This window comes from Mesoplodon mirus (genome assembly GCF_964341445.2).
Source record: "Mesoplodon mirus genome assembly, chromosome: X".
Lineage (NCBI taxonomy): Eukaryota > Metazoa > Chordata > Mammalia > Artiodactyla > Ziphiidae > Mesoplodon > Mesoplodon mirus.
This window is the reverse complement of record NC_138981.1, coordinates 38,602,276-38,616,751: the sequence shown is the minus strand read 5'-3', so window position 1 is coordinate 38,616,751 and position 14,476 is coordinate 38,602,276. Positions and strand designations below refer to the sequence as shown.

General features: G+C 36.0%; 1 protein-coding gene across 3 annotated transcripts in view; it reads right to left on the bottom strand.

Annotated features, from left to right (window-relative positions):
- The window catches only part of USP9X (ubiquitin specific peptidase 9 X-linked), a 134,119-nt gene that overhangs the window by 50,506 nt on the left and 69,137 nt on the right, over positions 1–14,476 (bottom strand). For all 3 annotated transcript variants that reach the window (XM_082609007.1, XM_082609006.1, XM_082609008.1), the window contains 7 exons: positions 13,544–13,631; positions 10,532–10,874; positions 8,342–8,437; positions 7,305–7,516; positions 5,122–5,362; positions 4,626–4,775; positions 3,700–3,820 (listed from right to left, as the gene is read on the bottom strand). In XM_082609007.1, coding sequence (XP_082465133.1) covers positions 3,700–3,820; positions 4,626–4,775; positions 5,122–5,362; positions 7,305–7,516; positions 8,342–8,437; positions 10,532–10,874; positions 13,544–13,631 — 1,251 coding nt within the window. The remainder of the gene's footprint in view (positions 1–3,699; positions 3,821–4,625; positions 4,776–5,121; positions 5,363–7,304; positions 7,517–8,341; positions 8,438–10,531; positions 10,875–13,543; positions 13,632–14,476) is intronic.

Genomic DNA, 14,476 nt, shown 5'->3' with positions numbered 1-14,476 from the left:
CTTCCCTGGTGGCGCAGTGGTTGAGAGTCTGCCTGCCGATGCAGGGGACACGGGTTCGTGCCCCGGTCCGGGAAGATCCCACATGCCGCGGAGCGGCTGGGCCCGAGAGCCATGGCCGCTGAGCCTGCGCGCCTGGAGCCTGTGCTCCTCAACGGGAGAGGCCACAGCGAGAGGCCCGCGTACAGCGAAAAAAGAAAAAAACAAAAACAAAAAAAACACAGAGTGCCTGAAATCTGCCTAAGAGGCAAATTTCTACTCTACCTCCCTCCCCAATAGACTGATGAAGCTGAGAAGCAGATATCTCACTAATGTAGAGAATAGATACAAATATGGAATGCAAAAGACTAAAAAGCTGGATTAGTACCAGTATGAACCCATGTTTGTTTTTTGATATAAATGTGTTTACATACATGTGTGTGTGTAAGTGTGTATTACTTCCTAAGTCCAATGAAAATGCCTAGACCACAATAACACCCCAGTGGTAATGAGCACAATTTAGCCCTCACATTCTGGTTTCTAAATACCTTCCCTCACTAAAAGGAGAAATGTCTGATTCTAGGGCTGGAATAGAGAAAGTACTAGATAAACTTTAAATATCTTATGCCAGAAAGTAAGAAGTACTCAAAGGATGATGAAGCTATATTAAAAAAAAGCACTGGGTTTATGTAAAAAAGACAGTTGAGTACACATCCACTGACCATACCTGGGACAACTGAGCATCAAAATAAATAATGACTATGATGGCTATAACCCAATGGATAAAATAAGAATCCATGAGTAAACAGTGATAACACATAATTAATAGGGGAGAAGGCAAAGCTCTGCTTTATAGTAGAATGCCAATATCCTTGCTTGTTGGAAATACACAATGAAGTATTTAAGGATGATGGGACATCAGACCAGCAGCAAATTACTCCCAAATGGTTCTTGAAGTCCTTGAATTATACTTCAAACTTTTCTGTAAGGTTGTAAATGTTTCCAAAAAACATTAAAAAAAATTTTTTTTAAGTTGTATAGGATTGAATGATCTGATTGATTCTCTCTTTCCACAAGCTCTGTTATTTTTAGTGCATAACTTTTTAGAACGTTAAGTTTTAGAGGAAAACACATATATTAGAGCAGAAACACTGAAATGTGCTCATGAAAAAATCCTATGGAAAAGGATCACTTGCAGGAAGGTCTTGAAAATTTAACACTAGAATATCTGGGGGCAAAAAGTCAACAGAAGAGCTGGAAAAAGTTAAGGATACCACCCAAAGCTGGAAAAAAATTAATGAGAGGAGAAAGGAAAGGTAAGAAAATTCAGATTTAGTAGATTCAACACCACAGTCAAAGACATTTCAAAGATCCACAAAAAGCAAAACACAGAGAAGTAAATTAGCAAAGAAAGAACAGAAATCTCTCACAAATTAGGAATCTCCAGGCCCACTGAAAACCCATCACAAAGCAGACCTATACCAAGCAAGGCATTTCATCAGGAAAGTTCTAAACTCAATGATAAAACCAAAACTTCCAGAAACAAAGATCAAGAGCAAAGGAATATTTTGCACTGTTGGTGGGAACGTAAACTGATATAGCCACTATGGAGAGCAGTAAGGAGGTTCCTTAAAAAACTAAAAATAGAACTACCATACCATCCAGCAATCCCACTACTGGGCATATACCCTGAGAAAACCATAATTCAAAAAGAGTCATGTACCACAATGTTCATTGCAGCTCTATTTACAATAGCCAGGACATGGAAGTAACCTAAGTGTCCATCGACAGATGAATGGATAAAGATGTGGCACAAATATACAATGGAATCTTACTCAGCCATAAAAAGAAACGAAACTGAGTTATTTGTAGCAAGGTGGATGGACCTAGAGACTGTCATACAGAGTGAAGTCAGTCAGAAAGAGAAAAACAAATACCGTATGCTAACACATATATATGGAATCTAAAAAAATGGTTCTGAAGAACCTAGGGGCAGGACAGGAATAAAGACGCAGACGTAGAGAACGGAGTTGAGGACACGGGGAGGGGGAAGGGGAAGCTGGGACGAAGTGAGAGAGTGGCATGGACATATATACACTACCAAATGTAAAACAGATAGCTAGTGGGAAGCAGCCGCATAGCACAGGGAGATCAGCTCGGTTCTTTGTGACCACCTAGAGGGGTGGAATAGGGAGGGTGGGAGGGAGATGCAAGAGGGAGGAGATATGCGGATATATGTATACGTATAGCTGATTCACTTTGTTATAAAGCAGAAACTAACACACCATTGTAGAGCAATTATACTCCAATAAAGATGTTAAAAAAAAAGCATACGTAACTATTAAAAAAAAAAAAAGTAAAGGAATAGAACTCAGGAGAGCTTTGGTCTTCACACAAGCAACATTACCAGCTAGACAGCTGAGTAAATTTTCAAGCTAGAATTCAATACCCAAACTACTAATCAAATGTGAAGGTTAAGCATTCAGATTAGCAATGTTTCAGAAACAAATAACAAAACCACCTCCCACATACCCTTTCTGAAATAAGTGCAGGAGGGTGTGCTTCAGCAAAATGACAGAGTCCCTCAAGAAAGGCTCAAGACGTAGGAGCCAGTGAACAGATATCCTCCATAGGATAGCTGAGGAAAGAAGTCCCCAAATGGTAGCTGTGTAGTGAACAACAACCAGATGAGAGGAGGCCGAAGAAAAGTTCCAGGACAACAGTGGAGCCGACAGATTATATAATACACATAATAATGGAAAATTATTTTGAGAGGTTACTAGAGAATATGTGGAAAGAATTAGTAATAGGTGTATAGAAAATCAAGAAAATGAAAAGGGGAAATTATTAAACCCTGAAAAAAAAGTTGCCATTAATCCAGCAAACTACTTTTCACACACTCCTGAAAAAACAAACGCTGAATATGAATTTAAGAAAAAACTGGAAGAGGGACTTCCCTGGCAGTCCAGTGGTTAAGACTCCACATTTCCACTGCAGGGGCCGCGGGTTTGATCCCTGGTTGGGGAACTAAGATCCCACATGCCACATGGTGTGGCAAAAAAAAAAAGAAAAGAAAAAAGAAAAAATTGGAAGAATGTGGAAGTAAGAGTTAAGTTTTCTTTACACAACAGAAAATCAGTAGGTATCTAAAACTGACAAACGTTGTATGAGGGTGTTATTTACAGATAGTATAGACATAGATAAGAATAAGAGCTACCAATTGAAAGTGGTTGTTTCCCAGGAATAAAAAAGGAACAATGCTATAGATGACACATGACCCAAAACACAGTCTAGGGGCCAGAAAATTTTTTCTGTGAAGGGTCAGATAGTAAATATTTAAGGCCTTGCAGGCCATATGGTCTCTGCCACAACTGCTGCTGTGCTAAGACAAAAGCAGCTAAGACAGCGTGTACATGAATGAGCATGGCTTGTACAACACCAATAAAATTTCGTTTATGGACACCAAAATTTAAATTTCATATAATTTTCATAAGTCACAAAATATTATTCTTTTGATTTTTTCTTCAGCAATTAGAAAATGTAAAAACCATCCTTAACTCTTGGGCTGTACCAAAAACAGACAGTGGGTTGGATTTGGCCAGTGAGCTATAGTTTGCCAACTTCTGTTATTTTCCATCTAGGAAGAGAATTTGCTAACATACCCTTTTACTATCCAACATGTACTTTATCAACATTATTATCATTTAAAAAGAAATTTCTTACCTGGTGGCATAAGTTTCATAAGTACTCTTGCTCCATCTCTAAGAGGTGGCATATTTAGGCTGCTACCCAAGTCTGCAACTTGCCAAAGGAAAGAGATGTATCTGGGGTGCAGTGACATTATCTAGAATATAAAATACACAAAATATTTACCTGTAAATTACACCTCCCCAAAAGAAGAGTCCCCAAATAAATGTGTTGGTTAATCTCCAGTTTTGCTTATGTCATTTCTATCCTGAAATGGTCTGCCTACCCCATCATCTCACTTTTAGAAATCCTTCATAATGTAGACTGAATACATTATCCAAGCCACCTCCTGTACTTTGTGTGTGACAGCTTTTTTACGGTTTTGTTAAACTATTCCTCTTGTACATACAAGTCAGACTCTGTATGAACAAATGGCTGCCATGCCCACTAACAGTTAAATTCCTAATCCAACTGTTGTAGAGAGCCAATCCTTCTGACACTGGAGTGGCTGGTATTATTGTAGCCATTAAAATTTTTGTGGGGAGGTAAGGGAGGAAGGAATCACTTTCTTTAGAAACAAGATATGTTACTGACAATCTAAGAAAGACTGCAGATATTTTCCTACAGAAACAGTTCTGAAGAATTCATTTTTGTGGTACAAATACAAAATACAGTGGTTATTTTGCTCAATAAACTCAACAGTTATAATTAAGTTGTATAATGGGCTAGTTTTATGTAAATATAACAGCACTATATCTATACATAATGTGGTTTTAAATTTCGACCAAGTTACAATCACCTTTCAAAGGGATCCATTCTGAAGTTGATGGTTAAATGTACAGTTAATGATATTTTGCCACATTAAATCATAAGTTCAAGAAAAAAGAACTATTCTGTATACTTTATTCTTAAATAACATAGCAAAATGTCTTGCATACAATAGCTCAAAACTATCTACTCACCACTCCGGGCAAACAGCTTTCCACTTCTGGATTGGGACCATCACTGTAATGATTACCATGGTTTCCAGGAGATCCAGTTGAGGAATCAGAAGAACTATCAGGGCTTGAAGGCATATTGGAACTTATTTGTGTAAGTTTGGCTGTAATTAGCTGAAAATGATATACTATGTTAGTACCAAAGACAAGGAAAAATACACAAAAGAGAAGCTAGTGACATACCAACAAAAAACTGCACATTCTTAGAAATATAATTTATAACTGTTGTCTAACATAATCACTTAAATAGCTTTGTTTTTAGAAATCTTCTCCTCTATATTATAGGTACCATAATGCCTGTCTTATTTAGTGTTATAATTCAAACACCTAATACAGAAAATACAAAGCCTCACACATAACAGATGCTCCATTAACATTTATTGAGTGAAATGTTGACTACAAAAATGAAAGAGTCCCCGATTTGATTTTCTTGAAAAGTTTGGTAATTATAGATACTTACCGATTTATCCTTTAAGTTTAACTGTCCAATCAACTTTCTATCATCTGCAGGATCTATCAGTTCACCGCCTACAAAGAGCTCAATTTTTGTATGAGCTACATTGGCTTTGATACGATTGAGAATACATCGTCGTACTGAACCAATTGTATCATTTGTATGAGACCATACGTCCAAGTCATCAACCTGTCTGCCCTGGTTTGGAAATCGAACTATAAAAGAAAGGTGTTTACCACGGAAAGCTCTGGGGGGAAAAAAAGGGAAACCATTATCATATTCAGCAGATTTTTAAATCTTCTTGCAAAGAAAATAAAGCTAGCAATTTAAAATTGAATATTTTCTTACTAAACAAGAGAAAGTGAGTTAAAGACACATTATTTTTAGGATCTTGAAAGTATTTACTGCTCCTTTTAACTATAAATATTATAGTAATCTTCAAAACACAATCATATTTCACTGTTGTTACTCTTGGACCTATAGTTTACAGGTATCTAGTTATAAGACATTAAAACAGAGACATGAGTAACATTTCATTTATTTTTAATGCTATAAAAGCCCAACTAATGTCAAAAGTCATCCCCAAAATGCTATTTATGTTGGCATATTATCTTCCTGCAGGTAAGATACAAAAAAATAAAAAACATATTCAAGGAGCAATTTTAATAATTTCATGGTTAAAAAGAGAACTCAAATACTAATGGCTCACATTCTATAAATATCTCTAAATTATACATATTATTTGAGTATACTAAATGGTGAAATCTTAAGAGAAACGTTAATAGACCCGAAGATGAGTGAATTAAGTAAGGAAAATTTTAAGAGGTACAAACTTCCAGTTACCAAATAAATGAGTCATGGGATGACAGGTGGTAACTAATCATGGTGATCATTTTGTAATGTAAGGAAATATTCAGGCACTATGTTGTGTACCAGGAACTAACTTAGTGTTGTAGGTCAATTATACTTCAAAATCAAACAAACTCACAGAAAAAGAGATCAGATTTGTGATTACCGGGCTGGGGGGCGGGACAGGGGAGGGAGAATTGGATGAAGGCAGTTAAAAAGTACAAACTTCCAGTTATAAGATAACTGAGTACTAGAGATGTAATGCTCAACATGATTAATATAATTAACACTGTTCTATGTTATATATGAAAGCTGGTAAGAGAATAAATCCTGAGTTCTTGTCACAAGGGAAGAGTATTTTTTCCTTTTTCTTTCTTTTGTATTTATATGAGATGATGGATGTTCACTAAACTTATTGTGGTAATCATTTCATGATGTACCAAGACAAATTATTATAAACTTATAAAGGCTGTATGCCAATTATATCTCAATAAAACTGGAAGAAAAAAAGAGAGAAATGTTAGTAGACCATTTAAAAATATTTCTTGCTATACTGGCTATCTGTCAAAGCAGCTTTTAAGAGTTCTCTCCAATTACTCTGCAACCAGACTATGCTATTATTTTTCACAGTGGAAATGAATGGCATCAAAGCACTTCAACGGCAAAATACCCCTGGCAACACTTAACAGGCAACAAAGTAAATGGCAAAAAACCCCCCAAACAAACAAAAAAAGACCAACCAGAATAAAAAGAAGAAACCAGAGGGCTTCCCTGGTGGCTCAGTGGTTAAGAATCCGCTTGCCATTGCAGGGGACATGGGTTCGAGCCCTGGTCTGGGAAGATCCCACATGCTGCGGAGCAACTAAGCCCATGTGCCACAACTACTGAGCCTGTGCTCTAGAGTCCGCGAGCCACAACTACTGAGCCCGCGTGCCACAACTACTGAAGCCCGCGCACCTAGAGCCCGTGCTCCGCAACAAGAGAAGCCATCACAATGAGAAGCCCACGCACAGCAATGAAGACCCAACGCAGCCAAGTAAAAAAAAAAAAAAGAAAGCCATTAAGTTAAAAGAAAACAAAAGAAGAAACTAGATTTACTTGAGAATGCCCTAAACAAAAACAAGCAAAAAACAGATCCTGAAAACAAAACAAAAAAGGCCTACTATTAAAAAAAAAAATTCTGTAGGATACAAATACTGTTTTTAAGCAAGACACTAATGTTTTCAAAAAATGAAAAATGTCCTCTCTCCTTCTTCCTGTACATCATCACTTTTTAAAATCAAATGGCTAGGAAAATGTCAAATAATTAAGTAGCACTGGTAGATCAGTTATTCACAAACCTTGACATAGGTAGAATTGTTCTTTCCTCATGATAATCACTGTCACATTCATTTATATACTCCCGTAACACAGTTAATACTCGAACCATTCGAACAGCTTCCTGTCTCGCACAATTAATACTGTCTTTGTCACCATCCAAAACACACAGCGTGTCATAGGAGGCTTTCAAGCGATCAAAGCAAGACTGAATGAAGTCTTCATGGATTACCACCTACAAATAATGGGCCAAATAAAGACAGTTCAAATTTTATATGTATATAAAGTATTTCATATATATATATTAATAAAACATTAATCTAATTAAAGATGGCAACAATTTAAAGGTAGATCTCATTTAACCATGATCCTATTTAACGAGAGAATCTATATTGATAATTGATAATAAAATATGTTTGAGAACAGACTTGTGGCTGCCAAGGGGTGAGAGAGGGTGGGGGAGGGATGGATTGGGACTTTGGGATTAGCACATGCAAACAACTATATACAGAATGGATAAAAACAAGGTCCTACTGTATAGCACAGGTAACTATATTCAATGTCCTTTGATAAACCATAATGGAAAAGAATATAAACAAAGAATGTATATGTATGTATAACTGAATCACTTAGCTGTGCAGCAGAAATGAACACAACATTGTAAAATCTACTATACATCAATAAAATAGAAACAACAATAACACACACACACTATGTTTTGTCAAAGGAAGCTTATGTTATTTAAGTTAACAAGTATAAACTATATATACAAAAAATGAATTTCAGGATTAGGTGTCAGAATGGAAAGAAATTCGGCCGAAATCTCCTACCATAACTATACTCAAAATAATCACTTCAAGATAATTGTATCAAGATGAGACTCATTTAGACAGCATTTTGTAGGAGAGAAATGTAGACTAAATATTTTAGGTATGTTTTTATAATACAAATTGAAACAAAAACAATTTCTAGTTAATCTTGAAGAAAAAAATTCTTATTAGCAACAGTTCTTCAATCAGAATTCAAATTTGTGTAAGTTTTAATACATGTCAATCCTCACCTGATTGACCTGTAGCCTTGGACCAAGGTTCGTGTATATCTCTTTAAGGAGATCTATAGCTCTGCTGGCAATATCATCATTACTTTGAATCACCACCTAGGTTCAAAAAGATTCAAGTGTAAATACCTTTCAAGAAATATTTTAGTTAGGCATTTCCATTCAAACCGTACCTTCAGTTGTTTTTAATACAGCATTCAATAATTTGACAGGGAACATCGACTTTGATAATCAAGTAAAATTAAAGTGAGAAAACAGACCAAAAATATAACAAATGCAAAACTCAAGTCTTTGAATAAATCAAGTTAAGAAAGAAAGACACATTTTACAAAGAATAAAATATGCTGTCATGGGCTCCCCTGGTGGCGCAGTGGTTGGGAGTCCACCTGCCAATGCGGGGGACATAGGTTCGTGCCCCGGTCCGGGAGGATCCTGCGTGCCGTGGAGCAGCTGGGCCCGTGAGCCATGGGCAGGAGCCTGTGCTCTGTAGCGGGGGGGACCACGGCAGTGAGAGGCCCACATACCGCAAAAAAAAAAAAAAAAAAAAATGCTGTCATTAGTATTATTTAAACCCTGCAATTCAACACCCTGGTAACCAAGCAGTGAGATATTAAGGAAGGAATTCAAATTAGTTAAAGGAAACAAAGATTATATGAAATACAGCTTACCATAGAAGGCTACCCACCCCTACCCCATTTGTATAGATCTTCATCACTCATCTAATCATATCAGTGGTTTTCAAATTATGTATAGAACTCTACGAGTGATGACGAGTTTTAGGGATGAACCCTATAATATAGGCTTGGGAGGGGGAAGGGAGTGAAGCACAGGGAGACTGAGTCGCAAGAAAAAATCACGCTTTCCTTTCTCACTTCAACTAGTTTTACATTTTGGAGTATTATCTAAATTTTGACTTTTAAAAAGGGTCTCTGCTGTTTAAAAATGTTGAAAACCACATACTTAAAGTCTGAATACTCAAATACCAAAGTAAACAACTTGGTCTGTCTGCAGAAAAATATTTCATATCCAGAAAACAATATAAACTGCTGTGAATAGATCAGATTTTTAAAGATAGTAATAATATATTAATACTATATTCGAACAACATGGATGGAACTTGAGGGCATCATGCTAAGTGCTAATAAGTCAGACAGAGAGAGACAAATACTGTGTGATTTCACTTACATGTGCAATCTAAAAAAATAAAAAACACAAACAAACAATTGAACTCATAGATACAGAAAAGAGATTAATGGTTGCCAAATGGTGAACGGGTTCAAAAGGTACAAACACAGTTATAAAATAAGTCCTGGGGATGTAATGCAGAGCACAGTGACTATAGGTAATAATACTGTACTGCATATTTGAAAGAGTGAATGGTAAGAGAGTAAATTTTTTGGGGGGCCAAGCCACACAGCTTTCGGGATCTTAGTTCCCCAAGCAGGGATTGAACCCAGGCCACAGCAGTGAAAGCACCGAGTCCTAACCACTGGACCACCAGGGAATTCTCCAGTAAATCTTAAAAGTTCTTATTACAAGAAAAAAAATGTAACTGTGTAGTGATAGATGTTAACTAGACTTATGGTGATCATTTTGCAATACGTACACATCAAATCATTATGCTGTATACCTGAAACTAATGTAGTGTTGTATGTCAATTATATCTCAACTAAAAAAATAATAATATATATATATATATAAATACTATAAAGGTGGAAAAATTAGCCTTAAGTAGATAATATTTTACTCAGGTATCTAAAAATATCACAAGTTAAACAGTGCCGATAAAGTATACATTCATAATCCTTTCTAAATAAAGTCTTTTTTTCTGTCATCTACTTCAGCATTAAATGGATAAGCTAAAAGAAGAAACAGAGGTCTACATTAAATTAAAAAAGGGAAGAAAATAACTTTCATGGAGGGGCATGAAAGATCTGTATGGTCAGTACATTTACTTCTAAACACATCTGGGACAGACAGATTCTAAGCCAAGACAAAAGGAACATCAGTGGCAGAAGGAGGGGGAGGTGGAGGGAGGGAGAAAAGTAAGATAAAGATGAACTATCACTACCTCCTGCGACAAGCATCAGAGCAGCATACATACATATAATTCATCTGTACAAATGTGATTTCTTACCTATTTGAAAAACTACATCAGATACACTGCTTACAAAGTTCCTACTTTTCACTTACCCTCCAAAGGTAGTCTAATCCTATTAACTCCAAATCATCCATCATATATGCTCTCCTTTTTGCTACTAGTTTTCCTTCTCGACAGTTCACAGCTTTGAAGAATCGCTCAAAACATTTCATTCCATTTTCAGTCAGTAGAGAAGGATCAAGCTGAAGTACATTGCTTTCAAAGAAGTCCTTATTAATATCAGGATCCAAGTCTGGTTCATCGCCCATCAACTTGGAATACCACTTAAAACAGGCTTCACGATCACAAAGGTAAACTGCGTTCTCTGCTAAGCATTTCCATATTTGTTTTGCCTGAGGAGCGCAGAGCCACAGTTGGCCATCCTTCAATAAAAATCTTAAAAAACATAAAAAATTAGCAATTAGATCTACATAATTTTTTATCCTGAAAGGCAATCTGTCTCTCTATATGGGAAATAATCCATTTATCACAATTATATTTTAACTACAAGTAAAAAGATGTCAGTTTTTATCAATATCTTAAAATACCTTATTTCTTAATTTTTATCTATTACTAAAAAATACTAGATATTAATTCATTCAACAAGCACACATTAAGCACCTACAATGTGCCAGGAACTCTGCTACATCACTGGACCTAAACTGAAAAAAAAGATTTGTTCCCTGTACACGTGAAACACTGTAAATCAACTATACTTCAATAAAAATAAAAGGATACACATTGGGAGAAAAAAAGATTTGCTCCCTGAACTTAAACAGTTTCATCTTTGAAACCAGCCATTTTGAAAGTATGTTTAATAGGTTACCTGAGATTTAGCATTGTGCTTATATGGCATCACTGGAGAAAGAGGTATTGTATTATGTGACTTTATAGATAACCAACTTATCAATGCTGAAGAGTTAAAATTGCTTAAATTTTAATATTTGATGATAATCTAATATTCATCACTCAGTACTTGGCCACACTGAACAGAATAACTGACATATTTTAAACTTTTTAATGTCAAAACTCAACAGGATGCTTACTAATTATTCAGTGGCATTCTCGAGGGTCTTTTTAGTTTTGGGACTATAGGTTTAGTTCAAGTGAATTCTGTTTCAACTAGTTTCTTCAGTTAGCTTTCTTTTTCTTTTAGCATTCATCCACCCACCCTGTCTGCCATATCTCTGAATGACAAGAGAATAAACATCTCATTTTATTCTGAAGAACTTAACACAATCTTTAGCTAATGTAATGGTGGCTCCATTCCCAATTACACAGTAAGGTGAATGTATTTAAGGTTCCCTCTTCATTTCAAAGCATTTTGAGTTATCAATTCTAGTGTCTTTGATATTTTCATAGTATTGCTGAGCTTAAAGAGGGCTTCTAGCACCTGTCCCACCTAACCCTGTCACCTAATTTACAGATAGGAAACTGAGGTCCAATATGATAAAATACAGTTGTTTTCAGTTTTGAGTTGTGTTTTGTTTTGGTTTTTAAAAACAACAGCAGAAAACTTTCTTCAAGCAAAAATTCCATTTGGAAGGCCAATGTATAAAAATAAAAGCAGAGCTGTTTCAATTGTTGGGAAGAGGAAAGAAGTGAGAAATGGGGATAAAACCTCTACTGCTTGTCCAGAAATCTTGGAGGAAGCTCCTCAGAAGCCCTAGTGCTCCAACGTAGGTTTGAAAAATCACTGGTCTAATAGAAAGAGCATAGACTTAAGTCAGATACACCTAGCTGAGTAGTGCAGCACTATGATATACTGGCTGTGTGTTTTCAAACAAGCTAGTTTAAGCCATGCGAATCTCAGTTTTCTTATTAATCAAACTGGGATAATACCCGCCTCCCTGCACTGCTATGTAAAGCATTTAACACAAACCAAATACATAGTGAGTAAAGTTCGGTTCCCGTCCCTTGAGAGAATTGCTGTAGGTCATATAGATAGGTACTAATAGAGCAAGGACTAAAAACAAGTTCTCTGATCCCAAACTTTAATTTAGCAAAAGAGCTGATAACCACTCTTCTGTTCTAGGCAATCTAAAAGATACAACACACACCAATCAATAACAATGGCTCACTATGGCAATGATTCTCCATCTGGGGAGGAAGGTCCTTCCATCCAGATGGTTGAAAAACAAAACACACACAAAACCACTTCACACTTTAAACAAATGCCGAATTTCTTAAAATCTGGTGTCTAGAGTTTTCCCTCAAGTTAAAATCTTAATGTACCTACTTATGTCAATGTTTCCAAGTAAGCACATATTCAATAAACGTAAGCCGATAATTAATGTAGCCCAGGAGAAAATTCCCCAGTGTATCAAAATAATAAATGCAATAGATTTTCTGAGGCACTGATAATCTGGGCATTTCCTTCAGCATGCTTATGATCTGAATAAGCTCTTCTGCTATGTGATGTGGTTTCTGAATTCACAAGAAACCTCTCATCGTGAAAAATTTTAACAATTTCAAATCTACAAGTGTATAATCATTAAAAGCTAAACATCAATGAGTAAATCAAGCCTCGGACTACATTTAACTTTGGCTTAAGGGAATAAACCTCTTTTCTTCGTCCCCATCAGAATAGTGTTGTTAACACATGACTCCAGACTGCCTTTGTCAGCCACTGTTAGGATAAACGAGGCACCAAAGAACTCAATCACTCTTTTGGGGTGCTGGTCCAACAGCCTTTTCTCCCCATTTCCTTAGTGCCTATGATATCATTAAGGTCAATATGGTTCTCTAGCTGGTTCTGTCAAAATATGGAAATCGCTTCTTTAAAAATAAATATAAACAAATATGAAGACCAGAAGTCTATACAAAAGGTTTAAGTGTGTTCTCTTCAAATACTTCTTTGCAGTCAAAGAAGTTAAAACTCAACCAGTAATTTAAAAATATTTAATGATGAACACATAGGGAAATGTCCTGTGACTTTCATGTAATGATTTCCACATGGGGAAATAAAATGTGGCAAGAGCCACCTAACAAAGACCTAGTCATACAGGATATCAACTTGGTATTCTCTGTCTTAAAAAGAGCAACACTAATTGTTTAAAACAAACCTAAGGAAGTTAAGCCGTTCTTGGACTTCTTGAACATGACTATATCTACTTCCCAGCCTCACAGTTTGTGGGTCATAGTCTTCATGGTCTGCAAATTAAGAAAAATCTTGCATTATACACATGGTTAGCCATATCATTGCTGACTTAAATCAAAGAAAGATAAGTCAGTTAAAAAGTCGTTAATCCTTTATCACTAAAAGGCAACATGAAATTTACTAATTACTGGTAGTTTCTACCCATCTCCTTTTTTCCCAACCAAAATAACCTTTCCTTTCACATAACCAAAGAAAAGTCTGTTAAATGTGCTGTCAAAAATAATTCATACAACCCCTTCGCCCAATTTTCATACATAATGAAGTAATTTCTGATTACAGCCTAAGACTGACCTAAGTGGTCTATGTTATAAAAAATCATATTACCAACCTCTATCTAGGAAGTTGGCATTAATGCAAGATGCTACTCTACATAATGAAGTTATCATACTATAATCACCACCAGCATGTTATGAAACATTCTCAGATAAATTTAAGAAAACCTACCCTTCTATCACGGCACGACAATGGGTATATATTGGTCACTAGGCCTAGCTTAATTTGGAAATTCCTTAAAAAAATTTTAATAAAATAAAGCTAGTAAACCCTTTGGTTTTACTTCCATTAGAGTATACCCTACAATGGAAGAAAAAAGTCTCAGTGTTTGGAATGAAAGACCAGAGCAAAAAAAATCTTTAAAAGCACCTCCGGTCCTAAAAACATGTTGGACAGTGGTTTTTTGTTTTTATTTTATTGGAAAAAGCCATATATGATCTGGAAATGGTCAAGTTAATTTGTGGCTTAGAGCAAAAGAAAGTTGAAGCAAATGTTCTGAACACGTGCTTTCAACTACTTGGGAACCAGTGACCTTTCTTCCAGAAAGCTGAGGCAAGTTATGCAG